Genomic DNA, 21,529 nt, shown 5'->3' with positions numbered 1-21,529 from the left:
TCCATCTACATGAATTCACCTTATCACAACATAATACTGTACAGTACAGCTCAGTGTTTACACCGAGCATGATACCGAATTAAGCTACTGTAAGTTTCTTCTGGCGAAACATGATTCAAATCCTTCCATTTTCTAACAGTCCTTTAAATGCTACTATCATATCTACTTCCACCAATACTGGTAGCCCATTCCAGGCTTCTATAACTCTTTCGTAAAAAAACACTTGCCACACATCTCTTTTCAACATTTTTCCGCTCACCTTCTGCCACAAGAAAAGGATTCTGACTGTCCATACGATCTACACCTCCCATAATTTTATAAACTTCTAACAGGTCTCCCCTCAGCCTCCAGAAAAAACAATCAAGAGTTTGTCCAACCTCTCCTTACAGCTCATACGCTCTAATTCAGACAGCATCCTGATTAACCACCTCTGCACCCTTTTCATGACCTCCACATGATCTACTGTTAAAGAACAAAATTTTTTCCCCACTTTCATAGCAAATCTCCCCTTATTTTACCACTCACCAATGTAATTAAGACTATTTAGGCCAATTAACCTACTAAAGACTTGAGGGTTGATGTGTGAGGAAATCACAACATCAAAAAGAAACTCACAGAATTGTGGAGAAACATATACACATACAGAACCAGAGGTTCAGTTGGTCCTGAATCACTAGAATTGTGACACAGCAGCTCACCAGCTGCGATATTATGAGCCCCCCCCCCAACTCCCGCTCCTCAATTATTTCTTGGGTTTCTCCACCACACAGTTAGCAGCAACAGCTCATATTAGCGAGGTTGCCTCAGGTTAATTCCTTCAAATTTCCTTTGAGGAAAATCTTGACAAGTAGGCTGTCTGATTGATAAAACCAAGCAATTATGCCCAGAACAGACTGGAAAAAGTGAGGATCTCAAAATCTATGGAGTATCTGTGGACAGTGAACACTTACAACTGCTTGTCTCTTGTTCAGATTATAATCTATTTTTGCACCTGAATCTGCAAAGATAGGATGCAAGTTGACAATTCCTTTAGATTTAAGAAGTGTAGAGATGATACAATAGTCAATTCAAAGAATTAAGCAAGTACCATTAAACACATTCATATTAGGCTGTCCTTAGAGTAATTTTGTACTTATTCACCTATTTGGCTGCATACAAAAACAGCATTCCTTTCATGCCTTTATGGCAAGCAATTATATTAAGGTTGTTTAGCACCAAATATTTAATAACTGTTTTTCCATATCTACTGATGGGCAGAAATTCAACTGCTCTCAGTCTTTGCCCCAAGATACAAATACTTCAATGGAGATATTTCTACTTTTCCCCTGTTCTGTGTTAGAAAGTTGGTGACTGTCATCCAGCAGTTTAACACACCTTGCCAGGATAACCTAGTGCTAAATTTGCAGAGGAGTAATTGTAACAGTAATAAATCAGTAAAGTCAAATTTCTTTGAAATATCTGTGACATATCTCCAATAATTTTATGGGGATAAATGAAAACCAGCTGCTGCTACATGGACACAGGACGGTTTATCCCAAAGTTAGTTAGTGGAGTTTTTCTGATACTGTACTTACTCAAAAAGCTTTGATGTAACAGGATTTACCAAGGAAAAATTGCAAACATCTAACCTCCAACATTCTCCCCCGGAGGGCTTAAAGCATCAACACTATTATTCCTCTGGTGTCTCTCTCATTGGTGAATCCAAACTAAAATCCTGTTTTGGTCTAATCATGCCAATCTAGAAGTAGAAGAGTGGCAACTAAAATATTCTGTGCAGAAAGCCAACTTATAATCACTGTTGGACAAAATTCCTACAATATTTGCCTCCCGTCAGGGAAGACATTCATGAAAAGAACAGCAATAGATAACAATGTGATCCCAGCCTGTGGTTAAAAGAGAAGTGAATTCAAATTCACTTGAATCTTCAAACTTACCACAGGCACAAACTATTAGACTTAATAAAAAGTCAACAAGTGTTAAACCAGGACAAACATATTAGCTAAAGTCTGGCTGAAGAGAGGCAGCACAAGACTTCAAAAATTAAACAAGAAAAATTTAATATTTTCTATGCAATTAATTTCTATGAAGGGAAAGAAGCAAAAAAATGAAACAACTAGGAATGTTTCTATTGATTAATAATTATTAAGCTAAAAATAAATATTAAATGTCTTCCCAACTAGGTTAGACATATAAATGGGCATAATGGGCCAAAATATGCCTAAATATTGTAAAAAAAATCCAGAAATCCCTCCCCCTTTCCACTTCTGCGTCATTCAGTCAGGAAAATGTTTTATTGATTGCTGTTTTCAAAGTATAATGATGTAAACCATAATGTACAGATACATTATATTCTTTTATAGGTGAAGAAATTGCTGTATTCTCAAACTTCTGATATTTTAAGGAACATTTATTGTAATAATAATTGGAGTGCACTAGCAAAGATCAGCATAGACTAAATGGATTAAATTTTAACCTGTGTTTGAAGAGACCATTATCAGTTCAAATGGTTTAATTTAATACAAGGATTTGGTTTTATTGCTTCAAGGTGAAAGTGACAAAATGGACTTTTAACACATCGTAAACCAGCGGGTTGTTGTTACGTCTCCAGCTCGCCGTGAAAGTGGGGACACCACCCTCTCCCTTGCCAGGGAGAGAGAGAACTTGTGGTTTGTCGTATGTCTGATGAAACGCGAAGCCTTTGGTAAGCTTTGGTCTGTGTCTTTGCTATTGCTTAGCACACGCTTGGGCTCAGTGACAGTACCCATGTACAATTTTTTGCTGGTGGGGGGGGGGATCGTTGCTTGCTGTCACTGACACGTGGGAGGGGGAAACTCGGGGGGGACTTTAGGGTTTTCACGTTTAACTGTCACTCATTCTTTGGGGCACTTCTCTGTTTTCCTGGATGTTTGCAAAGAAAAAGCATTTCAGGATGTACATTGCATACATTTCTCTGACATTAAATTCGACCTTTGAACCTTTGAAGATACAACTTTTACCAATTTTGCAGAGGATTGCTTTTAACTCTTTAGGAAACAGTAGAATCTCAGCTGCCAACTAGTGCAGGGCTATATACAAGGCATTATTGCCATCACTAAATACAGATATCCTAAACAATTTTTTTTTTACCAAATTAAGACTACTCACAATAAATAGTCTGGCATTTCCACTGTTGAATTAGCGGTTGCAGATGTATTTGTGGTCTCATGCTCTGTAGATAAGATCATACAGGTTATTTGACTATCTAAAATACTAAATGTCAATGGAAATTACTAATTGCCAGTGGTAGTTATATGGTTATTTATGGTAACAGGCATTAGTAGCAGCATTTCTTCAATTTTTGTTTTAATGACTTCAACAGCAACAGTTACTTGGGTATTAAGATCTTCACATCTATTCTTAGTCAGTAATCAGCAAAATGAAAAGCTTTTGTACATTGTGAACAAAGATAAAAGCAGATGTACTAACATGCACCTACCACATTTCACAGAACCTCAGACTGAATATCTGAACAGCAACAACAATTGGAAATAAAAAAGGATCATTAATCATTTCCATTGACAACCTACACAAGGACATCTATATTAGTCCCTATGGCTCTTGAACAATTTGCTTCTGAAATTAATCAAATAGTACATTTTTATAAAATGTACTTAGAAATTGAGGGATCATGTTTAATAGCATTTCATGAATTAACATTTCAGAAGAAGCGGATTTATTTTACAGTTACATGCTAATAATGATCAAATGTATAACTACTCATAGCAACCTGAACTCTGCGGGGTAGACAATATGCAGATTAAGTTGTTTTATAGATTTTAAATGAAACTATATTCAAATTACTACTATCACAAAAGAGCAATTTGTTATATTCCTCATCACTGGTTGTGGGACTCCATGACTGTGAGAGCTCTGGAAAAGAAGGTGGGCATGCAGCCCCTCAAATATTTCCTGTCAGTCAATCAGATCAATGATAATTTGCATCTCAACTTCACCTGTCTGCCTATGATTTATAAAACTGTGCCCAATTTTAAAACAAAGTCTATGTTTAAGAACAGTTTGACCAGCACCATGAAGCAGTATGTCCAATGACAAGAAACATGAATAATCACTTGAAAACAGATAAATGCACATCAAGACTTTAAACTGTAAATTTAAAGTTGAAATGATTTTTTACAATAACCCCCAAAAGTACTACATTAGAATAATAATTGATTATTAATAATAGTGACATAATTTGAGGATTTACTTCCATGGCAAAACTTTACAAAATCAATATTTAAAGGAAAATTCATTGCAAGACATCATTACCTTTATGATTTTCTTCATGTGATTTTTCAAATCTCTGAGACGGACTCTCTTTCAGCCACTTTCTTGCTTCTGGTTTCATGTGCTCCCTCTCCTTCTCTTTATGTTTTTTGTACTTTTTTTTATTATGACCAGCACCAGGTTCCATATCCTCTGGAAGATGGTAGGATGTCTGTTCTAAATGTATTTGTGCAACTTGGTTATGAGAAATCCCAGAAATATCACAATTACCTTTGAATTCTTTATCATTTTTGTTTATGTGCGTCCGTGTAGAGTCATTACAGTTTTTAAATGGCTCTGTAACTTCATTCTGACTGTCAGGCAGTGAAGAATTTGTTTTCTGTAATTCTGTTTTAGTAGGAAAACAGGAATTCGATGTGGTAATAGGACATGTTGAATGAGGAAGATGACCATTCAAAATAAGCTGCTGATTACCCCTGGAATGCAATACTTTACTTCTCTTGTTTTTGTGAGAATCTGTTCGTTCTGAAGGCACTGATCGTTTCTGAAATTAAGGCACATTAAAAAAGAAAGCTTTTTAAAACAGCCAATACTAGGAGCTATATATATTTTCCCAGATGCCATATATAATGATCACAATTTAAATACATGGGGCTTCTTGGACCAATTTCAAAACTGCCTGTAATAGTCTTACTTTTAAGGTTATGTGACCAATAATGGAAGGGATGACAATGAAACGTAACGATCATTTTTTAAATTCTAAATTTAATCTGTAGAAACCCCCAAACAGTAATGGTGCTAGCAAGTACCAATTTTTTTCCTCTGTATTGTTATTCATAACTAAGCAGATAAGCAACATTGTACCATTAAATCTTTCTTATTTTAACCTTGAAGCTAACTAAAACTTTGAGAATAATTCAGGAAATCACATTACAGGTTAAAATTTTCAGTAAAAGAGGGCTGAGTATAATTCACTGAACTGAATTTGGATTGGATTGAAATATAAAGAACAGGTTGAATAAAGAAATGTTAATTATTTTATTTTATTTATTTATTGAGACATAGTGCACAAAAGGGCCTTCCGATCCTTGGAGCTGCGCTGCCCAGCAACCCTAGCCTAATCACAGAACAATTTATAATGACCAATTAAACTACCAACCTGTATGTCCTTGGACTAGTTGAGGAAACAGGGGCACCTGCAGGAAATCCACACAGTCACAGGGAGAACATACAAACTCCTTTGAGACAGCGGCAGGAATTGTACCTTGATCGCTGGTAGTGTAAAGCATTGTGCTAATCACTATGCTACTGTGCTGAAATTCTGGAAGTTAATCTGACAGAAAGAGGTTGATATCAAGATGAGAGGAATTAATGGGATAGAGTGAAGAGGGTAAGGGTAAAGATCATTGGAAAGAGCTGAAGGTTAAGGGTTGGAGGAAAAGTGAGGGTTAGATGAGAGAGGTAAAGGGCAAAGAGTGAGTCAATGGAGATGTGGTAGGGAATAGGAAGGTTTGCAAATGACACAAAAATTGATGGTACACTGGACAGTGAAGAAATTTACTAAAATAACAATCGGATCTAAATCAACTGGCAAAGTGGTCCAAGGATTGGCAAATGGAGCTTAACTCCAACAAGTGTGAAGTATTGTGTATTTGGCAAATTAAAGCAGAGCAGGAATTACACAGTAAATGGCAGGACCCTAGAGCATGTTGTAGAACAGAGAGATCCAGGGGTACAAGCACATAGTTCCCTGAAAGTAGTGACACAAGTAGACTTGGTACCGAAGAATGCATTTGACATACTTGCCTTCATTGGTCAGGGAACTGAGTACAAGAGTTGGGACAACATGTTACAGCTGTACAAGACTTTGGTGGGATCATACTCGGAGTTGTATGCACAATTCTAGTCACATAGCTACAGGAAGTATGTCATTTAGGAGGAAAGTGCAGAAAAGATTCTCAACAATAATACCAGCTCTGGAGGGATTAAATTATAAGGACAGGCTGAATAGGCTAGGCTTTTTTCCCTAAAGTGTAGAAAAATCAGAAGTGATGCTATGGAGCCTATCTCCATGCTGTATCTCTCTTTGACCATGACCTAAGAGAGGGGCAAAGATAGGATTGGTATCCAGAATTTAAAACTAGAGGATTCAGGTTCAATGTGACACTAGAGAAACTTAAGAGAGATCTAACTTAAGGAAGAGTTTGGAACAAGCTGCCAGCAGAAGTAGTGAATGTGGGTATGATATCAACCTTTAAGAGAAATTTGGATAATTACATAATTGGGAGAGATATGGAGGGCTATGGCCTAGGTGCAGGTTAATGGGACAAGGCAGAATAATAGTTCAGCATGGACTTAATGGGCCAAAGGGCCTGTTTCAATGCTGTAGTGTCCTATAACTCTATCTGAGGTGTAAGGTAAGGGTGACAGTTATCTGGAACAAGCCGCCAGAGGAGATGGTAGAAGCCAATACAATTACAAAGTTTAAAAGGCATTTGGACAGATACTTAAGATAGGAAAGCAATGCAGTTAGGCTGAATTAAGCCTGTACCCCTCGATGCTTTCCTAGGATGAAGTCTATTTTCTATGAAATGGGGTAAGTGGCATGATTCTATGAAATGGGGAAAGTGGCAGGGCAAGGTAAAGGGCATCATTATAGGAGAGTGGGATGGCAGTAAGGAGGGAATAGAGGAATACAAATGGAAAAAGGGCAAGAGGCTGGATAGGAATGAAAAGGACTTGGGCTGTAAAAAGAGAGATGAAAATGATAGATGAAAGGAGGAAGTTGTTGAAATGACAGCAGAATAAAGGTGAAAGAAGGGCAGAAGAATGAAAAATGTATGGTGCACTGAGTTTTATTAACCTGATTTCACACTCACTAAACATAGAGTAAATGGCACATTAAAATTAAAGTTAACAATCAACCTTTAAATTTTCACCTTTAAGCTATCTGATGATTCATGTAGTCCTCATGATTTAATGCCAAATTAATTTGTTTTGTTTAGCTGAAGTACTACTACACCAATCACAAAAGTAATATAAATTACAGTTAACACACATAAAAATTGCATTACTGTTCCTTACTGTGATAAACAAAGTCAAATAACAGGAATAGTTTCAAAGTATAGGTCATGTTTACAACAAACCTTCAAATTCCTTTATCAAATATATTTTGCAATCTGGCTATACACAAATAAATATATTTATATGCAGCAATTTTTAAACTCTAGTAAGTAAATAATTGCAGGAGCTAGAAAAGAAAGGCCAAAATAGAAAATAACATCACGATCAACAAAAATATCTTAGTGGTTTAAATTAGAACCTTTCAAGTTCTATTAGGTATTCAAAGTACTTGTTTCAATCAATGTTTCTTCCTGCATATTCTAATTCCTCTATTTTATAATGCCATTTTGAATGCATACACAAGTATCATGCTCCATTTCCATTCACTCTTTGAAAATGAATAAAAATCCACATATGTTCATTTTGGGGATTTTAAAAGGCATTCCAGTTTTCACCATAAGTTCACATATTAATTCTATGAAAATGAACAAGGAAAACACCATCAAAGCTCTTCTAATAAGTAGGACATGTATTTTATTTGCAACAGACGTGTTATTGTGAGAAATCATAGAAATAACATAAAAACAATCATTGTTACCAACAAAGAAGTCTTGACAGGGCTTGACTGTGGTGAAATTTCCCCTGAGAGCTTCTGGAATGAAGAACTGAGTTGAAAAGTCTTGGGTTGACAAGAAATTGGCGGCTGAAGTTTCCTATAAGGAGATATTAGTTACAGATGGACCAAACTCTGATCTTCTATAAGAATATGCTTCCTTGTTCAGAATCATACCAAAACATTGCACAGCATATAACAAAACATGATCATAAGCAGAATCTCAATATTCTTCTCACAGCTTTGATGGCCAATTCTAATAATACAAATTATGCTGAATAAGCCTTTCCATTACAATGTAGCGGCAAAGAGAATTAGAGATTTTTGCAGTAACAGCATGCTTTCAATATGAATGTATAGTTCATATTTCTTTAAGATAGACATACAGGTGTCCCCCGCTTTTCGAACGTTCGCTTTACGAAACCTCGTTGTTACGAAAGACCTACATTAGTACCCTGTTTTCGCTAACAGAAGGTTTTCACTGTTACGAAAAAAATCAGCGCGCAATAAAAGGCAGGGCGCCATGCGCCCCAAGCAGCTGCTCTCCCCCGGATTCGGAAAAGCATTCTCGCCAGTATTGCTTAAACACATGCCTGTGAGCAGCCGTTAGCAAGATGAGTTCTATGGTATCAGAAAAGCCTGAAAGAGCTCGTAAGGGTGTTACACTTAGCGTAAAACTAGACATAATTAAGCGTTTTGATTGTGGTGAATGAAGTAAGGACAAAGTGAGTTTCGCTTGTGCAAGCTGACGAAGATGATGTTGAAGAGGCTTTGGCATCCCATGACCAAGAACTGATAGATGAAGAGCTGATGCAAATGGAAGAGGAAAGGATAACAATCGAAACCGAATGCAGTAGCGAAATGAACGTCAAGCAACAGCGTGAGATTTTCGCTGCAATGATAAAGTACGACTTTAATTTTGAAAGGGTACGTCAGTTTAGGGGATATTTGCAAGATGGTTTGAGTCCTTACAAAGAATTCTGTGATAGAAAAATGCGCAAGGCTCAGCAGTCAAGCAAGCCTTCCACATCAGCCACAGCAGATGACGACCTTCGACATCGAGGCAGGCGGTCACAGGAGAAGATGAGCCGCCTGCTCTAATGGAAACAGACGATGAGATGACACTCCAGTGTCCCACCACCCCAACACCCGGGCCACGGACAGATACCGATTCGCGGAGAATGCAGCGGTAGCCGGGAGGTACACAGCACATCTTTAAGAAAAAAGCCAAAATAAACATGCTGATTAATTAGGTGCCACCCCACATGTAAATGTCGGCCCAGATCAGAGGCGATGCAATCGGCACTGATCTGGGCAACAATTACGTGCCGGGCGGCACCTAATTAATTAGCATGTTTATTTCGGCTTTTTTCTTAAAGCTGTGCTGTGTGCCTTCCGGCTACCGCTGGACCCCTGCATGCTTTGTGGTAATGTATCGGTTGGCGGCCTGGGAGGTGGGGGCCACTGCACCACCCAAACTCCGACGACTCAGCCTAATACACCATCATCAGTGTGCCCTGCGCTGTCTTCCCAATTCCAGTAAGTGATACTACACTGTAGATACATTATTTCTACTTTATATAGGCTGTGTATTTTTACGTGTTATTTGGTATGATTTGGCAACTTCATAGCTTAAAGGCTACTGGAGAGCGCTTGCGTGAGATTTTCGCTTCGGCGAACAGTGCCAGCAATGATTGTGGAAAAGTATTTCTACTTCATATAGGCTGTGTATTTATCATATTATTCTTGCTTTTACTATATGTTACTGTTATTTTAGGTTTTATGTATTATTTGGCATGATTTGGTAGGTTATCTTTGGGTCTGCGAATGCTCACAGAATTCTCCCTTATAAATAAATGGTAATTGCTTCTTCGCTTTACGACATTTCAGCTTACGAACCGTTTCATAGGAATGCTCTACCTTCAGATGGCTGGGGAAACCTGTAATATTTTTTAAAACCAAGTGATTTTGATCAAAAAATACATTTCTGAAATCATATCAAGTCCTTTGGATGATCTGCCTTCAAGTCAAATGCAGTATAACAGGAATGCAGCAGTTGACTTTAATATTGCCAAGTCAAGTAGGAAGTCATTAGCATGAATCCCTGTTGAAAGTTTACAAGTCTAATTTATATCAAGACAGCATCAGATTCTGTTGCGATGTAGGCAACTATACCTTCATATATTTCAATATAGATTACCATCTTCAAAAAAAGTGAAGAAAACAGCATATCAGGAAAAGTTAAAGATGCTGATCATCATCGAAAGACAATTATGTAGGCATTCAAGGTTGTGGCTGAAAGTTTCAGAGCTTGCCAAAGAGCTGAGAATGACCTTTCAAAGCTTGCTGAACTAGGAATACTTAAATCTAAAGGGAGAAATGTACCTCTGGTCACTGGAGATAAATCCGTATCATTATTGGCTGTAGTCATCTCCTGATATCAATAGTCTAAATTTGCAGATGAGTATAACCTACAGTTGATATACTGCTGAGTTGACATTAGGCAACAAAGGAGTACATCCTCTTGAAGTGTGGCAGGTGCGATGCAAAAGCGGGCTCTGCACATACTTGGAAATCAACTGAATACTTCAAGTTCATATTTTGCTATAATGCTATTTTAAAGCCTACGGCTCTCTGCTTTTCTTTGCTTCATGTTGGTGGATGCACCAGGTAGATGCTTCCCTGGTATCATGGATTCTTGACTACCTGACTGGCAGACCACAGTACGTGTGCTTGCAACACTGTGTGTCCGACAGAGTGATCAGCAGCACTGGGGCTCCACAGGGGACTGTCTTGCCTCTCTTTCTCTTCACCATTTACACCTCGGACTTCAACTACTGCACAGAGTCTTGTTATCTTCAGAAGTTTTCGGATGACTCTGCCATAGTTGGATGCATCAGCAAGGGAGATGAGGCTGAGTACAGGTCTACAGTAGGAAACTTTGTTACATGGTGTGAGCAGAATTATCTGCAGCTTAATGTGAAAAAGACTAAGGAGCTAGTGGTAGCCCTGAGGAGAGCTAAGGTACCGGTGACCCGTTTCCATCCAGGAGGTCAGTGTGGACATGGTGGAGGATTACAAATACCTGGGGATATGAATTGACAATAAACTGGACTGGTCAAAGAACACTGAGGCTGTCTACAAGAAGGGTCAGAGCTGTCTCTATTTCCTGAGGAGACTGAGGTCCTTTAACATCTGCCGGATGATGCTGAGGATGTTCTACGAGTCTGTGATAGCCAGTGCTATCATGTTTGCTGTTGTGTGCTGGGGCAGCAGGCTGAGGGTAGCAGACACCAATAGAATCAACAAACTCATCCGTAAGGCCAGTGATGTTGTGGGGATGGAACTGGACTCTCTCACGGTGGTGTCTGAAAAGAGGATGCTGTCTAAATTGCATGCCATCTTGGTCAATGTTTCCCATCCTCTACATAATGTACTGGGTGGGCACAGGAGTACATTCAGCTAGAGACTCATTCCACCGAGATGCAGCACAGAGCGTCATTGGAAGTCATTCCTGCCTGTGGCCATCAAACTTTACAACTCCTCCCTTGGAGGGTCAGACACCCTGAGCCAATAGGCTGGTCCTGGATTTATTTCATAATTTACTGGCATAATTTACATACTACTATTTAACTATTTATGGTTCTACTACTATTTATTATTTATGGTGCAACTGTAACGAAAACCAATTTCCCCCGGGATCAATAAAGTATGACTATGACTATGTTTGGCACTTCCCTATTTCGCACTGTAAGATTTAATTACCAAGTTTAATTCTTTCTTTATCAATACACTGAGCCAATTTTCTTGTGAAAGTACTACATTCACAACTCCCAGAAAATAATCGTTGCTTAAAGACAAATAGTTATATCACGCCAATTTTCACAATATAGTTAAATAGGTTCTTTGTACATGGAATTATTATTGTACAGGAGGCCACCATACGACCCATTTAATCTTGTTGATTCTCAACACGGAAATCCCATTGCACAATGTCACTAAGCCTATGTGTCTCTGTGTTCTTTCTGCCAAAATATCACTGCATTTTTTTATGCTTTACATTTCACTGCCACTTATCTGCTCATTTTGCCAGTATATGTCCTTTTGCAATCTATTCCTATGTCTCTCATTGCTTACCACAACTTTCCATAACAAACAAAGCTGATACTTAAAACCCATGCTAAAGGATCCATTTAAAATAACTTAAGAGTAACAAGACTAAGTCAACAGGAAGATATCATTACAGATAAGGCGAGAAACAATGCTGCTTTGCTAGATGTCATAAAAGCTGGAACGGAAGATCAGCTTTAATAGCACTATCTTATAGAGTGGGGTTGAGAGGAATAATAAATCAGCCATGATAGAATCATGGAGCAGGCTTGATGGGTCAAAAGGTTCCTGCTCCTATGTCTTATGGTCTGTTAACTACAAACCATTTGCAGTATGTTAACTATAGTGGCAAGCACGGAAGGATTTGTATAGGATTTTGCAAATGAACATTGGAAAAATAATCTTGTTAATACAGTTTGTTTGGATCTTGCAAAGCAGTTAATGAAGTTTATTGAATGAGATTTGTAAATAAGGATAAAACTTATAGAACAATCAGCTGTTTGGTTAGGTGTAGTGTTGAAAATTATTTAAAATAGCATTAATTAGAAACAGCAGTAAAATGCAGAGAAGGATATTCAATCACTTGTGAAAGCAGTGTATTGAATTCATTTAGAAACCCTTGGGCCAAATTGTGCTTGATCTAGTCCAGTATGCATATTATGTTCACCTGCTGTGCATTCCCCACAACCACACTAATCTTTTGTAGATTCACATTAGTAACCAAGTCCCAGGCCTTGCAGTTGTGATATTCCCTATATAGAGTTGATGTAACACAACCATGGAAGAGATCCTGAAGCCGTACCTCATACTATATTGATAGTGTTTTGATAATCTGAGCAGTCATATATTTTGACAATTTTTTCTAAGCATCTCTGATAATCAGACAATTGAAAAGATTTAATAAAGATTAAAATATGCTCTATCCTTAGAGTCCAGCAGCACAGCAGGAGGTGACATACATGGACACCTGACCACTTCTGTCAGAAGTCAGTAAAATGCTGACACACAAGGAGGACCTCACTGATGGTTATCTTCTGAACCACTAGTAAAAAGTAAGTACATTTTAATACGTTAACTTAAAATAAATAAATTATTATTGAACAATGACATGACTGAATGCACCATGTCCTGTTATGGAAACACCGATGCCTACAGAAAAGCCTACAAAAAGCGGTGAAGCCCTCCCCACTATTGACCATATCTACAAGGAGCATTGTCAGAAGAAAGCAGCTTCCATCACCAAGAACCCCCACCATACAGGCCATTCTCTCTTCTCGCTGCTACCATCAGGAAAAGAGGCCTAGGTCCCACGCCACCACATTCAGGAACAGTTATTACCCTTCAACCATCAGGCTCCTGATCCAGTATGGATAACCTCAACTCTTAACTGATTCCACAACCAATGGACTAACTTTCAAGAACTCTACAACTCAGGTTCTCAGTGTTACTTTATTCACTTATTTATTTTTAACAGTAATTTTTTTTCTGCTTGCATAGGTTGTACAGTGGTTGTTTCTTTGTGTGTAGTTCTATTACATTTCTTTGTCCTATTGTAAATGCCTGCAAGAAAATGAATATCAAGGCAGTATTTAGTTACATATATGTACTTTGATAATAAGTTTGCTTTGAACAGGTACTGACAGCCTTATCTTTTTAACAATCTCAGTATTAAAGGACAACAGATGCATTTGGATTAATTAAGAAATATTTCATTGGTCTAGACAAAATTAACTTCACTAAAAATTTTAGGTGAGGCGTAGTTTCATGGAAATAGTTAAAAAGGTATAAAAAGACAAACTATTGTTTAACTGAGTAATAAATTATGTATTTAAACAAAATACAGTACCAATTAGAACACTATCAATACTACTACAACACTATAAAACTGTGTATTAGTTCCTAATCATTATCAATGGAGGAATTCAGCCAGTATATGCTGCCATGTTCTTTTGATTGACTGTAAGTAAGCAAAATCAGCACAGCCACCTAGTGCAGATAATGGACTGCCTTCATGTAATGTTTATTATATTTACATCCTTCAAATCTTCATTTTCATCATAACCTTCAAGATGACTGTTGATACTTGCAAATTCTTTCTAATTCCTAACTTGCTGAAATGATGAAATCATTTCATTTTCACTTCTGGCCATTTCAGGCATGTCCAAGCCTGAATGCTTGAAACCGTAGGGAGCAAAATAGTTCAGAACGGTCTTACTGCTGATTTCCCACCAACTATCGGTGACAGAAGTCACTGCTTTTTGAAAAAAAACACGCAACTGACGCTATTTAAAAACTATTCACTCGAAGCATGGTGTAGTGCCTAATAGCCACACAGGTGCACATAACTGATATTAGTTAGAAACTGTTCAGTAACAGTTTCCTGTCCCAATTAAGTGGCATTCTATCCCAAAAAAAATAAATAAGTGGCTGTCCCGATTAACAAATGGCCTGATTAACTGGAATTCACTATACATCAGATCTGGTAAAGTACACTTTGAGTATAGCAGACCAAATCAACTAGCACTCCTATTACACACATGGTAGTTTTGAACATTAACTGCGCTATTCCATTGACATAGACCATTAATGACCCTTTAAGTATAAAGAGGCAGACTGGCCTCAAGTATTCTCAGCAAATCCAGACAAAAAAAACCAAAATGTTGTGGCAATGTGTTACTGGTATAAATCTTTGTAGGTTTACTGGTAAAGTGTATTTTTACAGTAAACAGAGCAGTCTTCTAACCAGTTACTGGAAAGTCCCAGGCTTGAGATTTATAAACTGCAATTCAACCACAGGGCTCAATGATAGATATAAAATCCTTTCATCTACAAAAACATGATGCAGACAAAACATGTGCACTATAACTTCACATCCTCAATGACTCAGATATTTTGGCATTGTTTCTGATTTTCCTCTATCTGTACTTTAAACACAGGGTGCACAGGAAACTCGAAAATTATACAGCTGATGCCAAAAATACTGAAGTATTTCATAACAGTCTTTCAAGCTCAAAAGTCCAATACACTAAACTGCTGGAAAATCAAAAGCAATGGCACTTCAATGCAGAATTTAAAAAAAAATCTTCATTGTACTTTAACAATATTACTTCACCATTGATTGTAATCCAGGCAATTTTACATCTTTTATAACTTGTAGGTGGTCAACTTGACAAAAAAATTGACACAACTGAAGAATAAGCCAAAGGCACATATTTACATATATTTAAGAACACGCTAGCAAAAGAAATAGGAGCAGGAGGAGGCTATCAGGTCCACTGACCTTGAATTAGATCATGGGTAATCTGGCCACGGGCTCAGCTTCACCTACCTGCCTTTGGAACAAGTTGATAGGTCAGTAGGTGAAGCTGAGTCCACAGCCAGACCAACCATCAACTTAATCAGATTCTTATTGAATTGATGTTTTAGTGACCAATTTTGTGGATGATACAAAGACAGGTGGAGGGACCTCTAGTATTAAGGAGGTGGGGTATCTGCAGAAGGACATAGGCAGATTAGGAGAATGGAGAAAGAAGAGATTAGTAAAATGGCAGATAGAATACAGTGCAGGGAAATGTATGGACACTTTGGTAGAAGGAATAAAGGCATGGACTATTTTCTAAATGGGGGAGCAAATTCAGAAATCAGAGGTGAATAGGGACTTGGGAGTCCTAGTGCAGGATTCCATAAAGGTTAACTTGTAGATTAAGGTGGTAATAAGGAAGGCAAATGCAATGTTAGCATTCATTTTGAGAAGACTGAAATACAATGTAGCATTGTTAAGGCTTTATAAGGCATTGGTCAGACCATGCAACACACAGAAAATGCTGGAGAACTCAGCAGGCCAGGCAGCATCTATGGAAAAAAGTACAGTCAACGTTTTGGACTGAGACCCTTGAGAAGGACTGGAGGGTCCTGCTCCAGTTCCTCTAGCATTTTGTGTGTGCTGCTTAGATCTTTTTTCTTCAGTCCTGCTGAAGGATCTCGACCTGAAACATCAACTAAACTATTTTCCATAGATGCTGCCCAGCTTGCTGCATTCTTCTAGCATTTTGTGTGTGTTGATCTGCAGATTTTCTCTTGCTTTTGACTGGTCCGATCATATTTTGGAGTATTGTGAGCAGTTTAGGGCCCCAGATCTAAACGATGATGTTCTGGCATTGGAGAGGGTTCGGAGGAGGTTTATGAGAGTTATCCTGGGGATGAAAAGGTTAATGTACAAAGAGTATTTAAAGGCTCTGGACCTGTATTCATTACAGTTTAGAAGATAAGGGGGAACCTCATTGAAACCTACAGAATATTGAAAGCCCTAGATGGAGTGGACGTGGAGAGGATGTTTACAATAGAGGAAGTGTCCAGAACCGGAGGGCATAGCCTCAGAATACAAGGACATTCCTACAGAACAGAGATGAGAAGGAATTTCTTTAGCCAATGGGGGGAAAGGCAACATATGTTCCAAATCTTTAAGCTGTTACATACCTCGCGGGTATCTTGTGCCTGTCTTATGAGCATGATGTAACGGTCTTGCGGAGGTCACATGATGCAATTTTCCCGCCAGAGAGGTCACATAATGACCTGTTCTCAACAGGTATAAAGGAGACCCCTGGTGTGACATAGTTAGCTTTCAGTTTAGTTTTGTGTTAATTCGTCAGTTACTCCATTATGCTGCGTATTTGTCATGACGCAGTTTCGTTTTAAAACGGAGTTTTCCTTTCTATTGTAAGGTGCAAAAATTGGTGCTGGCAGTTTCGCCAATTGCTGCCAGGTTTGTGTGTTGCATCTACAGTTTTTCCTTTACAGTAGTATTGGAGAGTGAAGACTTTATGAAAGGACCGGAGCCTGAAGGATTGGAATAAAGTTGGAGTCGTTCGGCGGCTTTATAAAAGATCAACCTCATTGAGGATTCGTTCATAATATGGTGACCTGTGTCTGAGATAACCCCTGCAAGAGCAGGGGGAAATTGTGCAGTGTTCACTCGCCAGGAAAAGGTCAGTTCCTTTAAGTCGTATTATTTCCTTCGTCGTGAATCTTTTGGAGAATCAGCAGTAACGTCACGTCTTCGAAGAAATCCGTTTCCAGAGAAATCTCTCCTTATTGACTGTGTAAATCATTTGGACTTTCGAATTTACCATTTTAAGATTGGGTTCGAATTTACCACTTTAAGAACTGTTTTCACATTTACCCTTTTAGGAACTGTTCCAGAGTTGCCGTATAGCTGTTAACTTCTGGTTAAGTTAGTCGTTTGAATACTTTTCGCTATTTGTTGAGCAGAGTTTAATAAATGTTAGTTTGTTTTTTATAAAACCTGCCTCATTAGATAATTCATTGTTGCCAGATCATGTGACAAAACACACACATAACCCTGGTGAAGGGTATTGGCCCAAAACATCATCTATTTATTCTTCAATGATGCTGCTTGACTCCCTGAGTTCCTCCAGCATTTTGTGTGCTGCTAATGTTAAATTCAGGTTGACATGTATTAATCTGTTTTGGTGGTAAGTTATTTTATTATTAAATAATAATCTATTCCAGTTCTTAGCTTGATATTTACAGCACAATCATCAGTCAGTTTTCTATGAATTTCCAGGAAATGATACCTAAAGTCACTTTTCCGGATGTATTTTTTCCTGGGTGAAGGGCTGCATCCATGCTGTATTATTGTAATACTCCAGCAGATTTAGCATAGAATTATCCCTGGTGAATTTTAAGGAGAAAACATGCAAATTCTCAATGATCTGAAAAGCATTTCTGGTAATGTGCTCAGACGATAAATAGTTCCAGGGGTGAAAAATAGATTGTAATAATTTTCATCATAGTATGTGTTTGCAGGATATCACTAACAGCCAATACAGTCACTGAAATAATTGGGACATTCTTTCTTAAGGAAATATTATTGTGATGTATATTAAAAGCTAACATGTGCTTACTAGACCGGATGAAACAGTATCGTTCTGTGTACTCATGGGAAATTTCTACATGGCCGCCTCAAGTTATCACGAATATAGGTGTCGGCGGGGGGGGGGGGGGAGAATATAGAGTTGGAGGAGGTGATGTCACATAAGTATCCCAAGAAGACTCCCTCCTGAATAGGGAGCAGCCCAAAGGTCCCTCATAGCCAGTGGTCCCAAGAACAAACCTGATTAGTGGTAGCAACAGGACGAAAGATTTGTGAATCACACTTACCAATTTTCAGAAGCCTTAATTTTGCACCAGTGTCTGATGCCAATAACAGAAATAAAAATTATGTGATGACTTTCAACATATAAAAGTGATATCCCAGGAGGACTCCATAAATCACATGTTCACAACTTTTGACACAACTTTGCACTCCTTTTTGAATTGTGTGCAGGTCATAAATCTAACTGAATTTCTATCATGAAGTAAATGGTAAGAGCTGTGCATGGTAATGACATTGTCGCAAATGCACAACACAATAAGGAAATTATATCAGTGCCAGAGTGAATCATGTACAAAGTGCTTGATACAATTTCTTGTTGCGCAGAATTTCAGCAAGAAATGTGTGCAAACACTGCAAAACATGACCAAAATTAAATTGCAGCTACTGCAGCTATATAGGACCCTGGTCAGACCCCACTTGGAGTAATGTGCTCAGCTCTGGTCGCCACAATACAGGAAGGATGTGGAAGCCATAGAAAGGGTGCAGAGGAGATTTACAAGGATGTTGCCTGGATTGGGGAGCATGCCTTATGAGAATAGGTTGAGAGAACTCAGCCTTTTCTCCTTGGAGCGACGCAGGATGAGAGGTGACCTGATAGAGGTGTATAAGATGATGAGAGGCATTGATCGTGTGGATAGTCAGAGGCTTTTTCCCAGGGCTGAAATGGTTGCCGCAAGAGGACACAGGTTTAAGGTGCTAGGGAGTAGGTACAGAGGAGATGTTTTTTACTCAGAGAGTGGTGAATGCGTGGAATGGGCTGCCGGCAATGGTGGTGGAGGCAGATACGATAGGGCTTTTTAAGAGACATTTAGATAGGTACGTGGAGCTTAGTAAAATAGAGCGCTATAGGTAAACCTAGTAATTTCTAAGATAGGGACATGTTCGGCGCAACTTTGTGGGCCGAAGGGCCTGTATTGTGCTGTAGGTTTTCTATGTTTCTATATGATGTGGTATTTACTCGTTAAAATATATGCATTAATGTACTGTCTTTCATTGAATTTTCATATACCCTCGAAGTTGAAACAAAAATATCAAATAGGTGGAAAGATTAATCATTTCGGGTGTCAATTTCATAATGGAAATGTAAAACAAGTTTCCATCTTTCCTTTTTATCAAATATCATAGCAACAATATGTAGTATAGCTAGAAAAAGGATTTCCTTTAATAAGTATAGAATTTAACCTGGTATAGTATGGTGTTATAAACTGACCGCACTAAGTGAAACCATATGTATCTCTCTATTCTATATCCACAGCTGTATTCCAGATAAAATATGTAGATCAGATTCTTAGTACTGCATTCCAGAATCTATTGCTCTTTCTATGGTACCACAGTTGTCAGAACAACCTGTCTCCCTGGAATAAACATCTATATAATCTAAGAGGACATGAAACTACCTACAGTATATTTGAAACTATAATATAATGAGGCATATCATTTTTAGTAGCACTCTACCTGAATTCTGTATTTTTAATTTCAAACAAAATACTACTATAATATTAAGTGTAAAAATTTCAAAATATTTGTAAAATCTATCCACTGTGGTAATTTAAGAGCACAGCACAGCTTAAAACACTATTTTAAAAAATAATTATCAATTTTGCTAGTTCTTTTTACCATTGACCAGGCTTTGTTACCTGCCCATTAGTGACTTGGTTTTTTTGAGCCTGCTTTGCCTTTCAATGCCATGATTGTTTGACCTCCATCTTCCCACATTATTCTCCATATCTCTAATCCCTTCATAATCAAGTCTATTATCTATGGGCATTCCCATCTACCTAAAAGTTGTGAATTCCAATGATTCATTACATTGTGAAGGAATTTCCTCTTATTTCCATTCTAAATAGCTTTTATTCTGTGATTCCCTTCCATAGGTTCAGCAAGATATTTTCAGTTCCTTTTAAAAAGAAGCTGTGTTTTAAGAAGACACATCTCTTATTTTTCTGTACTTTAGAAATGTTGAACCTGGTCTATTCAGTTTTCTCTCAAGCTAGAAAGACGTTTAATGCAAATTCATCATACACTTGCAGACATATCCATCATAAATAGACCAGAACTATACACAATAGTTTTGATATGGTCAAAATAAGGCCATGGATAACTTTGAAAAGACATCTGCTCTCTTATCTTCTTATCCTTTTGTAATGAAAGTCAACATAAGATTTGCATCCCTCAACATATGACAGAACCAGTGCATTAATTTTCCGCAATTCACACTCAAGAAAACCCAGATCATCTCAACACCAATGTTACAAAAAATTTAAGAACAATATCTAGAAAACATGTTTACATTATCTTCAATCTGCTGCATTCTTAACTATTTAATCTAATAATCTGTCTATTCGTGCAACCAGAATCTCTCTCACAAATTGCTTTCCCACCTGGTGGCTTCACATAAATCACAGGCTATTATCTTTATTACAAACCTAATGCACACAACAGAAACTTAGTACTGACTGGCAGTTCTTTCTCTGTATGTTCATTTTTGAGATGTGGGGGGTACTCACATTAATTTACATTCTCACATGTAAGACCATAAGACAGGAGCAGAACTAGGCGATTTGGCCCATCGAGTCTGCTCTGCCATTCAATCACAGCTGAGTTATCATCCCTCTCAACCCTATTCTCCTGCTTTCTCCCCATAACCTTTGACGTGCTTACTAATGAAGAACCTATCACTGTCTGCTTTAAATATACCCAAAGACTTGTCCTCCACTGTTATCTGTGGCAATGAATTCCACAGATTCACCACCCACTGGTTTAAGAAATTCCTCCTCACCTCTGTTCTAAAGGGACACCCTTGTAATCTGATATTCGTGCCTTCTGGTCATCGATTTCTCCCACTACTGGAAACATCCTCTGAACATCCATGCTGTCTTGCCTTTCAATATTCAGTAGGTTTCAATGAGGATTCCCACTCCCTTATTCTTCTAAATTCCAGTAAGTACAGGCTCAATGTTTTTAAGGTAGTGGTGAATTGCTACCATAAAGCGGTTCAATTCTTCTGCATTCCCACAATTCTTTTAAGTAGGGAATTTCAGGATTTAGACCTGGGAAGAAATGGCAATGTATTTCGTACTCAGAAAAGTGAATGACTTGGAAGAGAACATGCAGGTGATAGTTTGCCCATGTACATGGCTTTGTCTGACATGCTTTGGGAGGGTTTATTAGAGAACATTTGTTTTGTTCCTGCAGTGCTTTTTTTAATCTAACACATTGCCGACACAATAAACCACATAGATATTTAGGTTGATGAAAGCAGTACCAATCAAAAGAGTTGCTTTGTGTTGAGCTTAAGTATC

At 38.0% G+C, this 21,529-nt stretch overlaps 1 protein-coding gene across 2 annotated transcripts in view; it reads right to left on the bottom strand.

Moving 5' to 3' along the window:
• Positions 1-21,529, bottom strand: part of LOC134355659 (RNA polymerase II elongation factor ELL) — a 101,980-nt gene that overhangs the window by 14,936 nt on the left and 65,515 nt on the right. For both annotated transcript variants that reach the window (XM_063065905.1, XM_063065906.1), the window contains exons 7-9: positions 7,928-8,042; positions 4,309-4,810; positions 3,145-3,208 (exon numbers count right to left, since the gene is read on the bottom strand). In XM_063065905.1, coding sequence (XP_062921975.1) covers positions 3,145-3,208; positions 4,309-4,810; positions 7,928-8,042 — 681 coding nt within the window. The remainder of the gene's footprint in view (positions 1-3,144; positions 3,209-4,308; positions 4,811-7,927; positions 8,043-21,529) is intronic.

This window comes from Mobula hypostoma, chromosome 13, assembly GCF_963921235.1.
Source record: "Mobula hypostoma chromosome 13, sMobHyp1.1, whole genome shotgun sequence".
NCBI classification, from domain to species: Eukaryota; Metazoa; Chordata; class Chondrichthyes; order Myliobatiformes; family Myliobatidae; genus Mobula; species Mobula hypostoma.
Note: the sequence above shows the minus strand (reverse complement) of the source record. Positions and strands in the feature narration are given on the sequence as shown.